The sequence below is a fragment of the Bos taurus genome, chromosome 1 (assembly GCF_002263795.3).
Source record: "Bos taurus isolate L1 Dominette 01449 registration number 42190680 breed Hereford chromosome 1, ARS-UCD2.0, whole genome shotgun sequence".
In the NCBI taxonomy this organism is placed as follows: domain Eukaryota; kingdom Metazoa; phylum Chordata; class Mammalia; order Artiodactyla; family Bovidae; genus Bos; species Bos taurus.
The window spans coordinates 74,125,326-74,147,918 of NC_037328.1; the positions used below are offsets into that span (position 1 = coordinate 74,125,326).

Sequence of the window (22,593 nt, forward strand, 5' to 3'; positions counted from 1 at the left end):
ATATTGCCAAAGTAATCTCTGTTCATTTAATTTTGGGGGAACATTTTGAGTGTCTTCTTTATATGAGTCTAAGTTCTGTGGGCAAATTCTACATTATATATTTGCTGGTCCTCACACTCTTACATAACTTGAATACACTTCCTTCCATAAAATGTAGGAAAACAGCAACATCCTTAAGAGCCAAGGTAGAAATAATGCCCTTTTGATTTTAGGACACCCACATCAACATTGGAAACAGTTCAGTGCCTGTTGAAGAAAAAGGGAGCTGTTACCATTTTGCAATGAGTGGGAAATCATACCAAGTGATACTGCAGCATTTCAACAGCTTGCTTCCAAAAGTAAGTACTGGAGAAATGACATGTTTCGTTTTGCTCCTCAAATTAGTGAGATAAAAAAGGGTAAGAGAACAGTGAAGGCGATGCTTAGCGAGGTTATCTCAGAATTAGGAAATAAACACCCTCACAGGGAGCACTGTCTCTTCAAGAGGTCTCCCTTCATCATTCCTCTTATACCACTCATCACACGTCCCTGGGCCCAAGGCCTCCTATTCAGAGCCTGAGGCTGGTGTTGCCCCTCGCCCCGCCCCCCGTGGCCAGTCCAATCCCAGTTTGCCTCTTCCCTGCCTCCCCAGCAGAGGGAACCTACAGATAGTCCCAAACACGCAGCCTGTCTTTTGGAATTTGCTTTTCTCTGAAAGCCACGAACTCATGTCAGGCTGAGCTCTATTCCCATTCCTGTCTGGATTCTTAAATTACAGCAGGAGGAAACAAAGGCTTTATGGTTTATTTTCAAAATCATTTGTTATCTTGTCGCTGTGTGTCTATTTTAAAATAGTGCTGTGCAGAGTGGTCCATTGGTGGGAAGGAAACAAGCGGAGCGGCAGCAGCCGTCTGTTAGCAGTGTCCTGAAAGTCCTGTCACCTTTCCAGTCGAGGACCATAGAGTCTAGACCCCACGGTGTCTAGAAAGCTGTTAGTGCAGTTCCTCATTGAAGAGATGGGAGAGCCTAAGGTCGTCACGGTCTGGGACAGAGCTGTAATAGAACCTTGATTCTCAACTCCCAATCTATTGCTCCTTCCTCTGCAATTGTGGAGATGGTGCTTAGTGAAAAGAACTGTAGTTGCCTAAGCATTTCTATCTTATATACTCCTCTGCTTTTCAGTTACTATTATTCATTAGAGCTTATCCCATCTTGGAAAAATGATTGGGAACAAAGTAACAGACTTGTGATGGAGAACCAAAAGTGAAAGTTAAATATTAAACTGTTAAATCCCCCTTTTGCCCTTTCCTAATATTTGGTCTGATGTTATATCACCCAATGCTATATTAAAATGGTGGCCAGGAGTAATTTTTCAAGCCTCTTCTTTTATTTTTTTTAATATAAATTTATTTATTTTAATTGGAGGCTAATTACTTTACAATATTGTATTGGTTTTGCCATACATCAACATGAATCCGCCATAGGTATACCCATGTTCCCCATCCTGAACCCCCCTTCCTCCTCCCTCCCCTTACCATAAAGTGTTCTTTGTTCTAATCTTATTTCAATTGTTATTTTTCTCTTTAGATTCTGGTGAATGGAACGATTTTTGCAAGAATGTCCCCTGGGCAGAAATCTAGCCTTGTTGAAGAATTTCAGAAATTAAAGTAGGTTTTAGTGCATGAAAGGAGGGTATATTTGTTATCAATTGCAGTGTAACAAATTATCCCCAAGACACAGTGGTTTAGAATAACACCATTTATTTTTTTTTACATTACTGTGGGTCAGGAATTCAGGTGTGCTTAGCTAAGTCTTCTGGCTCTAGGTCCCCTTCAAGGTGTCATCAGGTGTCGACCAGTCCCGCAGTCATCTCAGCACTTGGTGGGGAAGGATCTGCCACCAGCCTCACCCCAGGTGTCCTTGGCAAGATTCAGTTCCTTGTGGAAAGTTGGGCTAAGAGTCTAAATTTTGTACTCATTGTTGGGCACAAGCCACACTTGTTTCCTTGCCATGAGGTGATTTCAAAGGGATGCTCACAGAGTATCAGCTAGCTCCAGTGAGAGTTAGCAAGCAAAGAGGAGTCAGAGAGAGAAGAGAGATGACTATTTTTTATATCTTCATCTTAGAAATGACATCCTAAGCTGTCACTTTACTCCTTTCATTAGAAGCAAATCACTCGGTTGGTCCACACTCAAAGGAAGGCATTAGATAACCTCATGAATTCCAGAAGGTGGGCCATTTTAGAAGCTGTCTGCCCCAAAGAACATTCCTTCTGTGGCTGGTAGGGCTTATCATAAAGGAAGATCCCCCTGCTTGGATACAGAGACTAGAAACAACAGCATTCTGTACAGCTTAGAATGGGGGAAAAAATGAGGAAGCGTGTGAGTTATCACCTGGAATTATTTGAGATTGGTCCATTAGAAGATATGTAAACAATTTCAGATCTTCCAGGAAAGAGAAGAAATTATATTTTTACTGTTTTAGGTATAGAGGCAAAAATTAAAAAAAGGAAAAAGTTCTTTCATATCTCCTTCAAAAATACAGATGACCAAGTCACATGAAAGTGAAATGGTTCTTCTTGAGACCAGACCTACCTATTACTTGCTGGGAAGGTTACAGCTTCTGGACTCAGATTTCTAGAAAGTTAAGTAAGGAATGAAGAGTAGTAAAACTTTAAATAATTGCTGATAAGCAGTAGGTAAACTCAAGAGACTACTTTTGACTATTATTTTTTGTTGCCTAAGCATTCTTAGGGACATTTCCAAAACTGCCTATTAACTCCCATAATGCCTTGAGGCTGGGTTAGTAACCAGTGTCTAAAATGATTATTTTACTTACATGGTCATTATATGATATTGGCTGAAGAAAGTAATTTTGCCCTTCTCAAATACTTGAGAAATGTTGCCAACTTAAATGCTTACTTTTGAAAAGCTGTATTCCCCTAAAGAAAAATCAATTCGGGATGATATATGCTATCTCAGAATAAGTTATCCTCTCAATTTCCAGATCTTGCTCTTCATTCAGAATTTATTCTTTATTCAGACAACACTAGAAGATGTAAGATTCCTCCTGTGATATAAAGACTAAATATGTACTTTATGCCTGAAGAAAAGAAGCCATTTTCAGCAAATGTATAGTCTTGATGCGTACATCAGCACAAACAAATGTTTACCGTGTGATTTTCATATATACTTACCAAAGAGTAGTTTGAACCTACAAATTTGTTTACATTTGGCCATATTTGACCTATAAAGATGGCCATTTTTTATGTCAACTAATAATAAGGAAATTCTCTGAGAATTTCATTTTCCCCTATATTGTATCATTTCATGTGTTTCTGACAAGTTACCACTGAGCCTGTAGTAATATTGCCATTAATCAATACCTCCAATGTATTATTTACACACTTAGTGTGTCTCACACCAGAAACTCCTTTAGTAACAGGTTTAAAATTTACTTTTCTTTTTATACAGTTGTGCCTGCACATCACACTGGTATAGATGGGAAGCATGTTATCTTATTTTCACTCCAAGATGCATCTAGAATATGTACATACATCTCTAGTTGTTATCTGTTAAACCATTTCCCAAATGTTTCTTCTCCTAGTGTCTACATGCTAAACTTTCAGCAGCAGTGAGCAACCAAAACACAGATGGACTAGGTTATGATCTGTGCATTAGGGTGTGAGAAACACTGATTATGACAGTACTCACTTCAACCTGGCCTTGGTGGACAGAATCCAACAGGACTTCTTCTGAAGTGTGTGATCATCTTTGTGGATGTCCTTGGCAGTATTGCCATGATTTCCATGTGATTGATTGAAACAATATACCAGAGCTTTATTCCTCTGGGAATATTTCTCTCCAAGTTACTTTCCTTCAGCTTGATTCTACATGTGCTCCAGAGACACATACACACACACACACACACACACACATCATGCATGTTAGTGGTGATGGAAATTACTCAAGTGAGGCATTGAGCTATTAATGTTTCTTATCCTTTCCCTCACAGTTATTATGTAGGCATGTGTGGAGATGGAGCTAATGACTGTGGGGTGAGTAGAAATTACTTCTTCTAACGCAGGGGGTACGTTGATATTCCTCCTGAGGACCCCACGTCCCCTGTGGTCTGACTCTTCACCCTTCTGCCAACAACCACATCACTTAGTCATTTTGATGTTTATATTCATTTCTACCAGAGTATGGGTTGGATGTGGTGAAGAGTAAAGTGAGATGAGTCACTTCAGCTGTTTTCTGGCAACTTTTAGAATAATAAAGACAAAGAAAGGCTACAGAGGCTCCCATATTTCAGACCCAAAAGGGACTTTACAAGACTAGGTGGTTTAAATCTCTCCTGTTATAAATAAGGAAATGAGCCTCATGGAGGTAAATTCTTTTTTTTTTTTTTTTTCCTTTTTTTGCCTAAAGTCATACAGCTGGTAAAGGCTTAGTGAAGGAAAAATTTGAAACTGATGATAAAGGTTTGAATTATGTGTAAATCGTATTCCTGCCAAATTCTCCACCAGGGTTACTTTATACAATCTGGATTTACTCCCAAATTTTCACACTCAGAAAAATCATAAACCAAATTATTTGGTTATTACATACAATAGCAAACTGACATTACAAGATTCTCAGCAGATGACTTCTCTGATACAGTAGAAGGCAGTACGTGTTTAATAATCTGAGTTTCAAAGATACAGTTGAAATAGTAGCTTACCTTGAAGATTTATGTATGTCAGAAAATATTTTGGGAGCCAATTTGTGGGAGAAGTAATGAAGAGAATCATTTTGTATTTCTAAAGCCTATTGTATACTTAAGGTCTGGGTATTTGTTTTATTTTTTTCTTAAATATTTTCTTCAAAGTTCTGAGATAAACTAAGCTCACACTTAGATAGCAGTTATGAATTTTTCTGCTTCATACTTTGTGAGAAGGAGCTAGCTGTTAGTCTGTTCTTCAAATCTAGGGTGAGTACACATTCTCACTAATTACATGGAATTTAAAACAAAACAAATAAATCAGATGTTATATAGGACATAGTCTCTGCCTCTGAAAAGTTCATTACCTGGTGGGGAAAAAAATCATGCATAAAACTAATCCTAATATATAAAGCAGATGGTCCTAAATTACATGGTAGAGGTACAAAGTACCAAGGGAAAAATGAGGAAGAAGGGAATATTCTAATATTCATTGAACATGAACTTTGTGTATACTGGCCATGGTTACCAGGAACTTTGCAAGTTCTATAGCAGTACAGAAATACAAAATCTCATCTTATGTTCATACACTTCTTGTAGGATTAGGGGCTGGCTGGCCTGCTCATTGGCTGCTGTCTGCTTGGGGCACTCTCTGAGCAGTTTTCAGTCTTGATGAGAAAAGATTTAGTCCTTATTTCAGTGAGACATCATATACCTTGGAATGATTCTCTGATGAGTGTAATCTGGTCCCTGCCTCCAGCGAAGGTGCTCTATGTCCCAAATTTCATCCCAGCAGTTAGCTGGTTGGCTGGATCAGGCAGCCTGGGGGAAGGTGGGCATTAGATAATTTTTCCCCTAGTTCATGAAGATGACCTGTTAAGTATAAAACTGTGATGGTAAAGGCCTCTACACAGGTCCATCCAAATGCTGTCATCTTTTTAATCAACTTCTCAAATGAGTCCTTCCACTTTCTTAGCCTGTCTACATCCCCTCAACCAACACACACACACACACACACACACCTTCTTCTACCACTGAGTCATTGTTGGTGCCTCTTTAATTGGTACCTTCATGTACCCAGGTGGAGGGGCAGCCTAAACAGAGATCCAGTGGTGGAAGGGTACAATACTATCAACTCTATAATGTGAAAACTAGCCTTGGGGTGTTTGAACAGTTAGAGCCTGGTCTGAGGAGTCATGGGTATAACATGGATTTATCATTCTAGGCTTTGAAAATGGCTCATGCGGGCATTTCGCTGTCAGAGCAGGAGGCATCTGTGGCCTCCCCTTTCACCTCAAAAACAACCAACATCGAGTGTGTGCCTCATCTCATCAAGTAAGCTACCTCTTCCCCTTCTATCCTTTGACCGTCTGGCTCACTGTTTGGCTCCAGGTGGAATTCAACTCTAATTGAAAGTGACAAATGTCACAGCAGAAACTTGGCTGAAGTGCTGTTGAGAACCAATTAAGGGGAGGGGGCTGTGAGTGCTGCCTAAGAATGCTGATAAAATCAACAAAAAGGTGACTTTTGCTGAGTTTTAAAGAATACATGGCTGTGAATGCTAGTGTTGATATTTTAAAGCCAACTGTATATCTCACTTCTCCTCTCCTTTAGTTTTTTATGTTGGATGCTTACTGGAACCTTTCTCTCAGGAGCTGGGGATGGAGAAGAAGCAGAAGAGGAATTCTCTACCACATAGCCTTCTCCTAGTAGTAATATGTCTCCAAAATACAGATTAGTGGATATCCAAAATGACTGCACCTACCTTTACTATCATTATTGTCTTAACCCGCTTTGTGTCATGGTGACTACAAAACAAGAGTGCCCAGGACACTCACCTCACTCATGTGGCTCTTTTTAAATATTGTTCTTGAAAATGTGGTGTATTAAAAATGAGACAGAACTTTTCCCTGGAGGAATGTAGATATAGTCTCCTAACACAGAATCTTCTGCCTAAGGAATGAGAGGTGCTCAATAAATTAGCTTTCCGTAAATGAATGTCCAAACAATACAGTCATATGCCAGTAGTTCAGAATGATAACTCAAGCTAGGAGGGACGGTTTCAGAGGTAGGTTGTAATTTGAACGATAAATGGGATGTATGGAAACACTAAGGAGGTGGAGGGAATTCCAGATAAAGGAAATGGAGAGCCATGTTTAGAAATGGGGCTTTCATTGGAGAGTGCAGGGGCCTGATTGCTAAACTGAGCTGGAAGATTTCTCAGATGGGAACTGTGGAGGTGAGGCTGGAACACCAGGTGTGGAGGCATCACAGAGGGGATTCAAACTCCTGGACGGTTGTGCCAAGTGCATACTTGATTCATCCAAAAGGCAGTAGCACTTTCAGATGCTCTTTCTCATGCAAGTTGTGTGGTGCATTTATGATTGCAATATGTTGTTTTAAAATACAAGTCAGGATGCAAAATTTTCTCTAGTGGCAGATGGCTTAGTAAGTCTTCATGATAGAAACCCTCTTCTTTTATACTTCACAAATTCATAAAAATACAGAGTTCAGCTCTGTTATGCTGAATTTACCCTTGCTATTCTTGATGCCTGCCTAGTCCTGAGAAAATATCCTTTAGAGGAGCGATAATGTGCAGTTTTAGGTACATGGGTCTACAGGTTCCCATTATTATTCTTTGAAACATGATTGGCTTGTTATAGTTCAAGTCCTTTAGGGCAAGGACTATGCCTTATTAATTTCTATGTCGTTGTGCCTCCCATGACACATCAGAGCCTTCGATGAACGTTTGTGGAATGCATTAAGTAAATGAATGAACCACTTAAAATTCACATCCATTAGGAAGAGCAGCCATTGTGGAGGCCTTGCAAACATTCTTTACGCTTTACCACTTTGGATTTTTGCACTTTTTTTTTTTTTGATCTGGGTGTCTATTCTCTGGGAAATGTACACAACAGCAGAATAAAGGATGAAATCACAAAGTTTATGTCAGAAAACAATCTAGGTTTCACATGGTTTCCCCTTCTCAACTGGTTTTCTCTCTCCCCTCTGTGCTGAAAATAGAAAGGTAGTGTCTCATAGTCTGGTGGAAAGCACTGACCTGAGGTATCCTGGCCTATCTCCCACCAGAACCTTCTCATCTTGCCCAAGACCCAGCGTGGTTTTTGGCTCTCTGGGTTTTCCTTCTTATGTCCCTGGTCTGTAGAAAAATTTTGAGCAGCACAGGTGTCCATGTCACTGGGGACTGGAAATCAAGAGTATATGGGCCGCCTCCCATATGGATTCGCTTCTACCTTGACAAGAGGAGGCTGCAGGAGTGCTTGTTGGCCAAGTTCCTCCCTCCCCCGACATGTGCTACTTTGGCCTGACATAATCCATTACTGCTGCTGCCACTAAGTCGCTTCAGTCGTGTCCGACTCTGTGCGACCCCATAGACGGCAGCCCATGAGGCTCCCCCGTCCCTGGGATTCTCCAGGCAAGAACACTGGAGTGGATAGCCATTTCCTTCTCCAACGCATGAAAGTGAAAAGTGAAAGTGAAGTCGCTCAGTCATGTCCGACTCTTAGCGACCCCACAGACTGCAGCCTACCAGGCTCCTCCATCCATGGGATTTTCCAGGCAAAAGTACTAGAGTGGGGTGCCATTGCCTTCTCTGAATCCATTACTAACTATACTTCAATAAAAAAGGGAAAAGGTAAATATTCTTTAAAAAATTCTGTTTGAACAATTATTCTTCTAATTGGGTCTTAGAAGAATAATTGTTCAAACAGAATTTTTTAAAGAATATTTACCTTTTCCCTTTTTTATTGAAGTATAGTTGATATACATTACATTAATTTCAGATGTACAACATAGTGATTCAACATATATGTATATTATGAACTGATCACCATGGTAAGTCTGGTAACCATCTGACACATTAAAAAATTATTACAATATTATTGACTAGGAACTATTTACTTTTGATGCTGCGACTTTTACAATTGTCTTTTTCTCTTTGTGTTCCCAAACCAGCTCCCATTATTATCCTGGGTTCTTCCTGGTGTACTGAAGCCAACAAAGCCCATTTCATCTCAAATATTGGCATCACATCTACTTTTTTCCCATAATGTGAGAGCACCGCCTTAGCATCATGAGTCTAAGGAACTCTAAAACATACACAAGGAGCAAGTGTTGCCAGGATGAAATGAAGCACAAGCCAGTCAATGCTTGACATGTTGCACCTTGTCATGGTGTATTGTGTTTATAATCTTCTTAATTCATTGGAAGCTTGTTGAAAATAAGGACTGTGCCTGATTAATTTATATCCTCTGTGACTCTGAGCATAATGCTGCTATCTTATAAGCCTTAAGTAAAAGCAAGCTTAAGAGTCAATGGGTGAGATGATGGTTGAAGGAAAGAATGAGTGAATGAATAGTTAAATGAATCATTGAGAGGATGAATCAGTGATGAAGTGAATGTATATATCAAAGAAAGAAAGTGAAGTTGCTCAGTCTTATCCGACTCTTTGTGACCCCACGGACTGTAGCCTACCAGGTTCTTCTGTCCAGGGATTTTCCAGGCAAGAATACTGGAGTGGGTTGCCATTTCCTTCTCCAGATCTTCCTGACCCAGGGATTGAACCCAGGTCTCCCGCATTGTAGGCAGACGCTTTACCATCTGAGCCACCAGGGAAGTCCAAGTATATATCAACAGGCCATTAAAATGAGCTCCTTTGAAAATATAAAAGAGACTGGGAGATATGTATCGTATAAAACCAATTATTTTTATTTTTTCTTAAACAGAGAAGGCCGAGCTGCTCTTGTTTCATCCTTCGGGGTATTTAAATACTTGACCATGTACGGCATAATCCAGTTTATTGGCACATCACTGCTCTATTGGGTATGAACTAAAATAATTTCTTCCCAGTTCTAATTGCGCTTACATCCCCTGTTTATTTTGGGTGGGGGTGCAGCTCCTACACGGGACTTAATGTTTTATAAATAAATTACTTTTTTCAAAATAGATGTCTGCAAACTTGAGAACTTGGTATAACTGTGCATGAGACACAGAGCTAGAAATGAGTAGATGTGGCTCAGTGTTGTTTTTCTCTAGATAACCTGAGACACTTGACCTCCTCAAGCCTCTACTTCTTCACTTAGAGTATGGAGAGAGCTTCAGAGCAGCCTAAATATATCTCGGCAGGCAATGCATCAGTCTCCAACTGGGGAATATTTTTGGCAGACTAAGAAGAGATTAAAAAGAGAGAGAAATTGTTGAATTTGACTTTGAAGGACTAAAAACTGGAAAGATTCCCATACCAGAGCTTTAGTTCTGAACCTGCCCAGAACCTCTACATGTCATTAGTAAAGGATTAGCAGTTCTGTAAAAAATGTTTGGAAAAGACTTTTGAAATGAAATGATAAAAATAATCATCTAAAAATTAACTAGCTATATGGAAGAAATATGTATAGGTTGAAAGTAATCTGCATCAGGTCAGTCATAACTTGGTCTACAGTAAAATAATCCATCAGGCTCAGGGAACACTGGGGCATGGGGAATTAATTTACTGCCTTCCTGAGACATAGTGATGAAAGCGAGGAACACAGGACTCCAGCCTCGGGTGGGCTAATGATTGTGAGAAGCACATAGAGGCTAAGGGGCAACCAGGTGCATAGAGAGAAGAAATTGGTTGGAAGCCAGGAAACCTGGATTCAAGTTCTACTTCTGTCTCTAAGAACAAATTCATTCTTGCCCTTGGCTGAGCTTTTATCCGCCTCCAGAAGTCAGGATGACTGATTTCTAAAACCCTCCATAGTTCTCTGAAAACTCCCAAAATAAAGTAAAGCTGCCTTTGAAAAGTTCTCCCTATTCCATCTCACCCTGCATGTATAATGTTACCATTCTGAGGGGAAAGAATATGAGAAGGAAATGTAAAAAAGACAGAGAAAGAATTGCAAGATGAGAAGAACTCAGAAACCATTTGCATTCTCTGAAAGTTAAGAAATCAGAATTTCAGTTCCAAAGTCTCCATAGATACAGTTGATTGAAATCAGTCTACTCCAAGTCATTCACTCTGATGGTCTAGATCTAAGTTAAGAGTGTTCTCCAAGAACCTTCGCCTGGAAACATCTTGGCCTTGAGTTCACTTTCTAAGGGGACAGAAATATTTTCATTGGCATCAGTGTGATCTGGTAATATGCATAGAGCCAGATTATGACTTCGTGCTCAGTCAACAGCTATGAAGAAAAACTGACCTGTCTGCAAAAGGTATTGCAAGGCAAGTTCTTGCAGAGTACTTAGCGGACTTGTTTATTTAAATACTTCCAGTATAAACTGAAAGGGAGTTCTATGTCTACACAAACCTTAGAGAGGCAGGTGTACCAGAATGAAGTCTGCAATGGGCTTACTTGGGGTAGGGAACTTGTTCAGTTCGTGAAAGTAAGTGGGTTTCAAGAGAATCATGTGAACTCAACCCATGGATAAAGACAGAGAGAAAACCCTGTTCAATGATTTGAAGCCTTGATTTCAAATTTTAAGTGTAAAGTTCCTAGCAAAATTTTCAGGTTTAATATCTTCTGTTGAGAGTTCAACTACCCAGGCTGAGTCTGCAGCTGCCAAAATCACTGTGACCAACCAGTAAGAGAGTGTTTCTCAACTGACTGATTCTCATTGCAATTAATTATATGGAATTAAGTTAAACATTGGAAAAAGAGTGATTTGGTTTTATTCTATCCAATGAGATGCTAAAGAGCTTAGGTCAATCACTTTCCTCCTAAAATGGGGAGGAAAATAACACTTGCTTCCTGACTGGTTTCAGGAAGAGTGTTGGGGATGGTGAAGATGTTTTGATGTCAGAATCCTCACTTATCTTTACTTTTCTTCATTTTCAGCAACTACAACTGTTTGGGAATTACCAGTATCTCATGCAAGATGTTGCCATTACGTTGATGGTCTGTTTAACAAGTAAGATCTTAAGCAAAGTAAACCATATTGTTTTTATTTATCCATAAAATTCTAGAAGTACTCATACAAATAAGAGCTTCTGAGAATGACACTTTAACTCCCAGATCTCACTGTGTGCGTGTGTGCTCATTCACTTCAGTTGTGTCTGATTCTTTGTGAACCCATGGACCGAAGCCTGTCAGGGTCCTCTGTTCATGGGATTCTCCAGGCAGGAATACTGGAGTGGGTTGCCATGCCTTCCTCCAGGGGATCTTCCCAACCCAGGGATTGAACCCCGAGTCTCTTGTGTCTCCTGCATTGGCAGACAGATTCTTTACCAGTAGCACCACCTGAGAAGCCCACCAGACCTCATTACCTATCAATTTTTTGAAAGTGGTGTTGGTAGTAAGGTGAGGCTTGCAGTCCTCAGACTTGACATTTATATAGTCTGATAGAAAATAGGTCTTAATTTCATAAAATTGTCAACATATTCTGAGTTCTTTGTAGGTTTATGTCTTATACACAGAAAAAATGTATAAGAAATCAAGGAAGGGAAAACTTTAAAACCCAAAGGTCATTTTCCATTATTCGGCTATACTTCTCATTGACATGAAACCAGATTTTTGCTAAGGCCTTTGATGTTTGAGAACAAATGCTAGCATTTTATTCTAGTGGAATTCTCTCAAAAGCAAGGTGTGGCTCACAGCAACTATTGCTCATTTCCTTCTTTTGAGATGACACTGATAAAGTATTTCCTATCAAGGAACTCAAAGCTTGATACTAACTCTTAATAAGTGAGAAAGGTGACTGCCTTAACAGGGAGCAAAGAAAAAGAATGACACACTTATCTCTTTTTCCTTGTTCAACAATAGAAGTGTTATGAAAAATAACAGATAAAACATCCAGCAATGCAGGATATTAATAACCTTGAGAATTTCATGTAGCATCATAAAACATGAAACTGATATTGAAGTCATTTTTTACATCATCACAGTGACAAAATTTACCAGTGTCAGAGATTTAAGTAATATCAATTTTGATTCTTAGGAATGAAATATCTATTCATAGCCCATTAAAATACTAAGTGTTATTAATATTCATATGCCTGGATAATTTTGAATCAGATAAATGGATGGGTATATTTGCTTCTACAATGTTGGCTATATTTTAAGCAATTTGCATGATTTTCTTGTGAACATGGACAATGATATAAAAAAGAAGAGAGTACCAGGAGGTTTCAAGAGCTAAGCTAGCAGGCAGAAGCATGAAAGTGAAGAGTATGGCCATCCTCCATCATTTCCTATCTCTGTGACCTTTGGCAAGTTACTTACTAAATAAATCATTGATTCACTGGGGCTTCCCAGGTGACTTAGTGAGAATCTGCCTGCTGCTGCAGGAAACACAGGAGATGTGGATTCAGTCCCTGGTTCTGGAAGATCCCCCAAAAGGGAATGCAACCAACTCCAGTATTTTTGCCTGTCAAATTCCATGGACAGAGGACCCTGGCAGGCTACAGTCCATGGGGCCACAGAGCACCGGACACAACCGAATGACTGAGCACGCATGCACACATAAAATTGATTCGTGTGAAAGGTCCTCACAGGGTTGTGAGGATTAGATAACACAGTGCACGTAGTGTATAGCATAGAGCACGGCACCCGATAAGCACTCATTACAAGATGAACGATATTGCACTACCCCCACCCCTCGCTGGTTTTTTTGAGATGACTGACCAACTTGTTGAGCACTTAAAAAATCTGAAGACTGTGTACAAGTAGACTGTTGGATTAGAAATTCAAAAATATGAGTGGACGCTTTGCCTCAGATTTGCCAGATGACCTCCAGCAAGTTGTTTTGAGCTTTTGCACACTTAATTTTCATTTTGGTCATGAATTTGACTCTCAAGGTGATGAGTATACTTTACTGTTTCCCATGGCAAGAGCCTGTGGACTCTGGTACCTGTTGCTCACCCTGTGAAACAGCCTCTCATCTCAGAGCAGGCCGAGTGGGAGAGTTGGGATGACTCAGAGCAGGGCCACTGTTCCCGTGGGAGTAAAAAGAAGGGCGACAGTTCAGAAGCATAGTGTTCTTTCCAAACGAGAGCACTTCATTCAATTAGTATGCAACAAACGTGTAGCTGGCTGACTAAATGAGCTAGACTGACGAAGTGAGAAACACAGTGTGGAAATACCTTTTTTTTTGGTCTCTTTTTACTTTCTGCCTTTGAACACTATCACTTTCCCATCCCTGTGAGTTCAGTCATACTATAGGCAGATCATTTCCTGGTCATTTCCAGGTACTGAAATGATCTCATCTTTAGATGTGAAAAGTCCAGGTATTATAAAGTAACATTTCATATTCTCATCCAATTCAAAGTTTTCTTCTCCAAATGAAGCCTGACCCATGGCTTGGAGTAGGTGGTGTTAGAGAAGGCCATGAACTGTTTTCCTTGTGTCGGCTACTTTCAACCCTGCTTCGGTGAATGCAAGTAGCAAGAGCCCAGGCCTTTCTACTTAAATGGGGCTATTGTACTTATCACCTGTCGAGTGTATTCTAAGAAGGTAGGCATCTAAACTCAGGCCCTTTGCATGGGGCTCACTAGTGAGTTCCTGAGTTCTTTAGAGATTCCCTGTGGATTGTCTGAACCAGACCACTCCCTTACATAGGTGGTGCTCTCTTCTCTGACCCCTCAGGATTCCTTTCATTAACTGCCTTCTGGTGGTGCATATCACACAGCTTTTTCCTTCTGCTGGTCTCTCTAACCTCAGCTGACTGCCCCACTGGGCAAATTCCTTCTGAGACTGCTCTGCTAAGTCACTTCAAAAAAAAAAAAAAAAAAAGTCACTTCAGTCGTGTCCGACTCTGTGCGACCCCATAGACGGCGGCCCACCAGGCTCCCCCATCCCTGGGATCCTCCAGGCAAGAACACTGGAGTGGGTTACCATTTCCTTCTCCAATGCATGAAAGTGAAAAGTGAAAGTGAAGTTGCTCAGTTGTGTCCAACTCTTAGCGACCCCATGGATTGCAGCCCACCAGGCTCCTCCGTCCATGGGATTTTCCAGGCAGGAGTACTGGAGTGGGGTGCCATTGCCTTCTCCGGAAGTCCGGCTAATTTACAGAGCTTCTGCTTGACCTACTAGACAGATGTGGCACGTGTTCTCACTGCTACCCCCTCTCTCTTCCCTTTGATATTACAAGTAGGACAATGAGCGCTAATCTCCACCCTCACCACTTCAGGACTTTTCCTACAGTGGTTCTTATGATTTGCTCTCATTTGTGCTGTGATGCTGAGACTAAAACCACAGTTCTTATTGCTCCTAACAATTCCTATTAAGGAATCTCTTCATCATCTCCATGGTTTTCTCTTGTACAGTCTGTACGTACCTGGGGGATGGAGGACGGCCTGTTTGCCCCTGAAGGACCAGTACGAATCCCTGTTAGTAGGTACGATAGCAACATGGCAGTCATCTCTCTTGACATTAAATTGGCACTTACCTTTCATTGTCCTTCCCTGGTGGCTCAGATGGTAAAGAATCTGCCTGCAATGTAGGAGACCTGGGTTCAATCCCTGGTTTGGGAAGATCCCTTGGAGAAAGTATTGGCTACCCACTCCAGTATTCTTGTCTGGAGAATTCCAGGGACAGAGCAGCCTGTCAGTCTATAGTCCATAGGGTCGCAAAGAATTGGACATGACTGAGCAACTAACACTTCCATTTTCACTTATTTTTTCTTTTCATTGTCCTCAAATATGAGGCTCAGCAAAATTCCCCAGACAAGAGGAGGACCTTCATTCAACCTCACCTCAGAAAAGTGTTCGTCTCCTACTGTGTGTTTGGCACATAAGTACCTGGGCATTAAAATGTTGATCACTGACATACAGAGTTTAGTGGAGAATTCACATACATTAATGGATGAAGTACAAGTCAAAAATAGTGAGTACCAAGAAACAACAGATGCTCTGGGAGTTTTGGAAAAGGGGAGTTTGTTTTTGATGATCTGTAGTTAGGGACGAGACAGCAATGAAGAAAAGAGAGATACTGGGGTTGGCTTCATGGAAGACATAGCATTTGCACCAAAATAAGAAGACTGTATAGATTTCAAATATCTTTTACCCAAAGAAGGGCATTTCAAGTAGAAGGAAGCAGCATGAGCAAGAGAGAGCTGATAAATATAGGGCATGAGTTTTTCAATTTGACCACACTGTAGGGTACGTGGAAAGAACAGCAGGAGATAAAATTTGAAAAAGTAGGTTGGGTCAGATCACAGAATCTTGACTACTAGGCTGAGAACTGTGAACATTTATCTGCCGACATTGAGTCATGGACGATCAATGTGAAATCACTCTCATCAACCCATCTACATTTCCAGGTTCCCAGGTTAGGGCTTTGACTTTCAAGCCTCAATTAGTAAGGGACAAAGATAATGCCATCATAATATGCTAAGTGAAATGAGACAGAAAGACAAAATACTGTTGCTTATACCTGGAATAATATATATATTCACTAGGGAATAAAATATATATTCAATAGAATATAATCTGGTAAATAATATATATTCACTAGAATATAATCTAGTGAATATAACAAAAGAAAAAAAAAAGCGCAGACTCACAGATATAGAGAAGAAACTAGTGGCTACCCGGGGTGGGGTGTAAGGTACACTATTGGGGGGGGGGGGGTATAGGAGGTACAAACTACTGAATGTAAGATGGGCTACAAGGATAAATTGTACAACACGGGGAATTTACCCAATATTTCATAATAACTGCAAATGGAATGGATTGTAACACTTAAAAATTATATAAAAATTGACAAAATATAAAAACCATAATGAAATAAATCTACCAGTATATTCTCTTGGAGAATGTTTTAAAAAGACAATACTATCATATTATTTATTTATTTACTTGCCTATCTATCCACACCCTGCATGTCCCCACAAGATTTTAAGGCAACATACAAAGGCTTCTAATAAGACAAAATGGGCTTCCCTGATAGCTCAGCTGGTAAAGAATCTGCCTGCAATGCAGCAGATCCCAGTTCAATTCCTGGATTGGGAAGATCCCCTGTAGAAGGGATAAGCTACCCACACCAGTAGTCTTGGTCTTCCCTCATGGCTCAGATAGTAAAGAATCTGCCTGCAATGCAGGAGACCTGGGTTTGATCCCTGGGTTGCGAAGATCCCCTGGAGAAGGGAAAGGCTACCCACTCCAGTATTCTGGCCTGGAGAATTCCATGGACTGTAGAGAACTCCAGTACTTTGGCCACCTCATGCAAAGAGTTGACTCATTGGAAAAGACTCTGATGCTGGGAGGGATTGTGGGCAAGAGGATAAGGGGACGACAGAGGATGAGATGGCTGGATGGCATCACTGACTCAATGGACATGAGTCTCAGTGAACTCCGGGAGTTTGTGATAGACAGGGAGGCCTGGCGTGCTGCGATTCATGGGGTCACAAAGAGTCAGACACGACTGACACCACCACCAGTAAAATATAATATACGAAGGAAAAATCTAGGACAAAAGTAAGACGGAGTCAGAATAGTCAGTTAAGAAAATGTGTGTCTTGGGAATTTCTTGGTGGTTAGGACCTGATGCTTTCACAGCCAGGGACCCAGGTTCAGTCCCTGGTTGAGGGATTAAGATTCTGCAAGTTGCACCAGTGCCAAAAAGAAGAAAGAAAGAAAAAGAATGCATCTCTTGAAGTCCCGTTTGACCCTCTTAGGTATAGAAGCAATCTTGAAAGGAACTTGTTTAGCTATGTCTCTGTTCTCTTTAGTAAGACCCACTCAAATTAGAACAAGAAAATTGAAGAAGGAGCATGTTTAATACTACAATTCTCACACACAAAAAATAATCTGAGAACAGAAACTTGGAAGCACCTGGGCCTGAGGAGGGTTAGAATTTTCTTTCCTTATTTCCAAGAGACCATCTTCTGTCTTTCTTCTTCTTTCTAACCTTCCTGTTTTCAACTGACTTCTACTCATTCACTTTGCAAGTAACCCCAAATGGTAACTATTATTGGGTCTCCATAACCTTTCTGCTTGTCTTCCTACAGCCAATTAGCTCAACCTCTCAGTGTCATTTGCAAATTGTTTAGAAAGAAAACTGATCACCTTCACTTGGGTAAGTTGCCCACTCTAGGCCATTTACTTTTATGAATGAGGGAAGAGTCATGTAATTCAGCTCCATTTGGGCAATCACTCCAGCACATGGGAGAAGGCAGTGTACAGAGGAGGAGGCTGTAGGGAGGATTTATCCATCACATAAATGCATCTCTTAAGTTTCATCTGTGCTTCAGTGGGTCCTTTCTGGGTCTTGGGCCTCTTGAAGGAGCTAATGAAAGATAAAGATTTTTTTTTTCTCCTTAGAAATTTCCTGACACATGCTCAAAATTTTGCATTAAGTTTGGGTGGGTTCATTAGCCTCCTAAAATTTGACTTACATGACTTGAAATGTCAATAAAAAGTAAGCCAACTATTTAGGAGAAACATACATACATAATATCCAGATAATGATGACCAATTAAAAACTATACTTTGAGAATAGACTTTGAAGCTGCTAAGTCCTCCCATACAGCAGGCTCTGTGCTAGGTTCAGTAAAGGACAGACAGTGAGCAAGACAGGAGTTCTTTCCTCAGGAAGCTCACAGCTGGCTAGGTACATGTATACTTTACCATTTGAGCCAACATGAAGCTTTACAATCAGACAGACTTACATCACCACCATGTCCCTCACTAAAGCAAGGATTCTACTTCTCCATGGACTAGTAGGGACTCTAATATGGTTGTCATTATTTTTATTAATAGTCAAGTATACAGGTATATTTTCTTATCAGAAAGTATTAAACATCTTTAAAACAGAAAAAGTTAAAATAATCTTCATGTAATAATCTGTATCAATCAGCTATTGTCACAGTAATGCTGTATAATAAACCACCCTCAAAATTCAGTGGCTTGCAACACCCACTTATGCTTCTGTGCTTTGACTATCATTCAGTTTGTCTAGGTGGGCTCGTCTGAGCCACTCTGCTTAGGATGTACATTAGATAGTCTTGATCCAGGTTCTGGGTTTAACTGAGGTTTGTTTCAGAATTTTCTTTCTGAGGCCAGGCTGAATAGACAGACCTGGGTATGTTATCAGTATAGATCAAAGAGAGCAGAGCCAGAGAGCAAGCCAAGCCACACAAGCATGCCTCGAAACTCTGCTAACACATACATTACCATATGTAAAATAGATAGCCAGTGGGAATTTGCTGTGTGATGCAGGGAACCAAAGCCAGTGCTCTGTGACAACCTAGAGGGGTGGGATGGGGAGGGAGGCTCCTGAAAGAGGGGACCTGGGTATGCCTGTGGCCGATTCATGTTGATGTGTGGCAAAAACCATCATGATATTGTGAAGTCATTATCCTCCAATTAAAAATAAAAATAATAACCCTCCTAACATCTCTTCGGCCAGAGAAAATCACACAGTAAAAAACAACATTAAGGGGAGATAAAGTACACTCTTTCACAATGAGATGAGACCAACAATTCAGTCTCTCACAGTTCCTGTGTAAAAGAAAAGGCAGAAATTACAATGAGCATCCAAAAAAGAGAAAACCAAATATGTAGAAGGTAGATGCATAGAGATGCAATTACATGTCTCTCCAGTAGCCACAGCCTGTCCATGAACTCTGTGGTCACATTCTACCTTGGATACTGGATGACAGAGAATTCCAAGCACGGTGGCCTCTGCCTCCTGCAGCCCCAGTCTCCTTGCACCCCTTCTCAGCACTGACCCCAGTCAACCTTGTCTGCCTGTGCCCATGCAATAACTTCTGACACCAATTACCTGGAGTTGGGCCAAACCTCACAGCCTTCATAAGACTCCCTTCACGTTAGAAATCAGCTGTAAGTTTGAGAGTCCCCATGCTATGAACACCTCTGATCTGCTGGTTATTAATGTAAGGGTTCTTACTAGTCCCTCAGAATTCAATCATTCACAGCAACAACTCACAGAACTCGGGAAAGGGCTATTTAGCTTATTACAGCTTTATTATAGCAAAAGGGTACAAAATAGAGCCAACCAAAGGGAAAGACATAAGGGCAAGGTCCGGGAGGATCTCAAACCTGCCATTTCCATTGGCCTCTCCCTCAGGAGTCAGTTTGCCTTACTCTCCTGCACAGTGATGTATGACCATATTCAGAATATTGAAAAAAAACAGACACTCACCTGAGCTTTAGTGTAGGGAATTTTTACTGAGGTTTCATTAAATAGATATGATTGACTGAACCATTGGCCATAAGGTTGAACACAGACTCCAGCTCTCCTCTTTTCCCCTGAAGGTTGAGTTGATAGCAAGTGGCTCAAAGCCCCCAGCCCTCTAATCACACAGTTGGTATTTTGGGCATGGCCAACTCACACATTCTGATTCATCTCATTAGCACAAACTCTCTTCAGGCCTACTGTGAACAGAAAAGATACTCCTATCAATTAGGAAATTCCAAGAATTTAGAGGATATATTCCAGGAAGTGAAGACAAAGGCCAGTCAAACTCCTCACTCCAGGAGTCCAGAAGTGACCTCCCAGGAATCTGAGATGAAGACTAGTCACTTTCTTTATTACACACCCCATGTGTTTCCCAATGGGACTCAAGCTCTTTGGAAGCAGATGAGATGTCCTTATTACCTTTGCATACCTCATAGCCTCTAGCTCTACATCCTTCTGGAAAAATTGATTAAATTAGTAAAGTTAAAGCTTTAGACAGCCATAGAGCTTTAGCTAAATGAGCTGCAAGAGCCTTTGGAGACCATTTAGATATTCCCACACATCTGGAAGCTCCAAAGGGGCTTCCCAGGTGGCACCAGTGGTAAAGAATCTGCCTATCAGGGCAAGAGACATAAGAGACATGGGTTCAGTCCCTGGGTTGGGAAGATCCCCTGGAGGAGGCCATGGCAACCCACTCCAGTATTGCCTGGAGAATCCCATGGACAGAGGAGCCTGGTGGACTACAGTCTATATAGGGTTGTAAAGAGTTGGACATGACTAACGTGGCACCCCACTCCAGTACTCTTGCCTGAAAATCCCATGGACAGAGGAGCCTGGTGGGCTGCAGTCCACGGGGTTGCTAAGAGTCGGATACGACTGAGCGACTTCACTTTCACTTTTCACTTTCATGCATTGGAGAAGGAAATGGCAACCCACTCCAGAATTCTTGCCTGGAGAATCCCAGGGACGGGGGAGCCTGGTGGGCTGACGTCTATGGGGTCTCACAGAGTCGGACACGACTGAAGCGACTTAGCAGCAACAGCAGCAGCAACGCGACTTAGTATGCATGCATGAGAAAATGAAAGACCAAAGACTGTCTGTGATTACCCCAGAACATGCACTGAGCAAACTAAAGACCCACTATAAACTTTTATAATCCAATACTGGACCCTCATTCCCCAGTGCCCTGTCCCCACAGGAATGAACACAGCCCTAGGGATTATATATACCCCTCTTTCTTACATCAAAGAAAGCAGTCATAAGCTATAAAAATGAGAGAAGTGACAGATGTAAAGAACTGAAACATCCTGACCTCTCCAAGCTTCTTTCCTGCTCTGCCCTGAGAAGTAAAGTACATTCCATTTTCATCAGTTTGCTAGAATATGAGACTTCTAAGACAGATGTAATTGTCTTTTTTGGTTTTTTTTGGTGTGCAGTGTGTGCGTAGTCACTCAGTTCTATCCAACTGTTTGTGACCCTATGGGTTATAGCTCGCCATGCTCCTCTGTCCATGCAATTTTCCTGGCAATGATACTGAAGTGGGTTGCCATTTCCTCCTCCAGGGGATCTTCCCGACCCATTGCAGGTGGATGCTTTCTCGCTGAGCCACGGGTGACTGCCCATTGCCAACCCCAAATGTTAAAAAACAAAGACTAAGACCAAAATATATTTTAACACTCCCATCTAAAGGCAATATTTTAAGTTCCTTTTCCTAAGTCTAATGCACTCTAGCAGTCCTTCATTTGCACACTTCTTCAGGAGAACAGTGTGCAGAACACACCTGTAGCATCTATCCTGGTACACTGAAGTGCTCAAAGAATGTTGGCTGAATGAATAATAGAGTGAACATTTTTTGCTTTTTTAAAAATCTCCCAGCATATGAACATTAGTCCAACTGAATGCTTCCTTGCTCTCTCCAGCTTAATTTTCCACTTCCCCATCATCCTTGAGAGATAACAGTACTCTTATTCAGGTGGGAGGCCATCTTTTATACACCATTCCTGACCAATCTGGTGGTAAAGAAAATATCTGCACCATGCAATATGGTACATGTATTAATTATAGAACTTTTGAATCCATCATTTTCCTTTCTGAAGATGAAACCAAAGCATGGAAGAGGCCAAGGTAGGTAGCACTGGTGTGCACCTGGGCAATGAACTTACTGAGATGTAAACCCTCAGTGCATGTTTACTGTATCTGAACCCTGATGCGAGACTCAGAATAACATGCATCTCAATCTTTTATTCTCACTAATAAAATTGGACCTAGGAAAAATACATTTGTCTTTCAGTGAGCGCAACACATGCGTACCCGAAATTGGCTCCATACAGACCATCAGGACAGCTTCTCTCCCCTCCTTTGCTGCTGTCAGTAGTTTTGAACACCTGCTTCAACTGCATTGTGCTGGTCTGTGCATTTCTTTTGTTGAAACAGCAGCCCTGGTATTGTGAGGTCTACAGATACAGGTAAAGTTTGGTTCCTTAGTTTTCCTTTCTGAAGGTGGTACAATGAATATCTAATGACTCCGTTCAAATTAGTTTGAAATATATTCAAAAATTTTAATTAGCCAAAGTTGTTTCTGTACTATAAAACCTCAGTGATGGGATAGAACACAGGACAGAGTCAATGGCTAGAGTCCTGGGGTGAGTTATGTGGAGTGGGTGGGAAAAGATCTCCACGTTGGCTCTTGATATATAGATGTAATAGTTACTTGACTGGATGAATATATTCACTCCCTGGTGGTTTGGATGTCATATAAACCAGAAGTTGGCAAACATCT

At 41.0% G+C, this 22,593-nt stretch overlaps 1 protein-coding gene across 1 annotated transcript in view; it reads left to right on the forward strand.

The window, feature by feature from the left end:
* Positions 1–22,593, forward strand: part of ATP13A5 (ATPase 13A5) — a 116,551-nt gene that overhangs the window by 82,099 nt on the left and 11,859 nt on the right. The window contains exons 20-26 of the mRNA XM_010801266.4: positions 213–338; positions 1,567–1,646; positions 3,994–4,036; positions 5,906–6,015; positions 9,426–9,522; positions 11,514–11,586; positions 22,105–22,279. Of these exons, the coding sequence (XP_010799568.1) occupies positions 213–338; positions 1,567–1,646; positions 3,994–4,036; positions 5,906–6,015; positions 9,426–9,522; positions 11,514–11,586; positions 22,105–22,279 (704 nt within the window). The remainder of the gene's footprint in view (positions 1–212; positions 339–1,566; positions 1,647–3,993; positions 4,037–5,905; positions 6,016–9,425; positions 9,523–11,513; positions 11,587–22,104; positions 22,280–22,593) is intronic.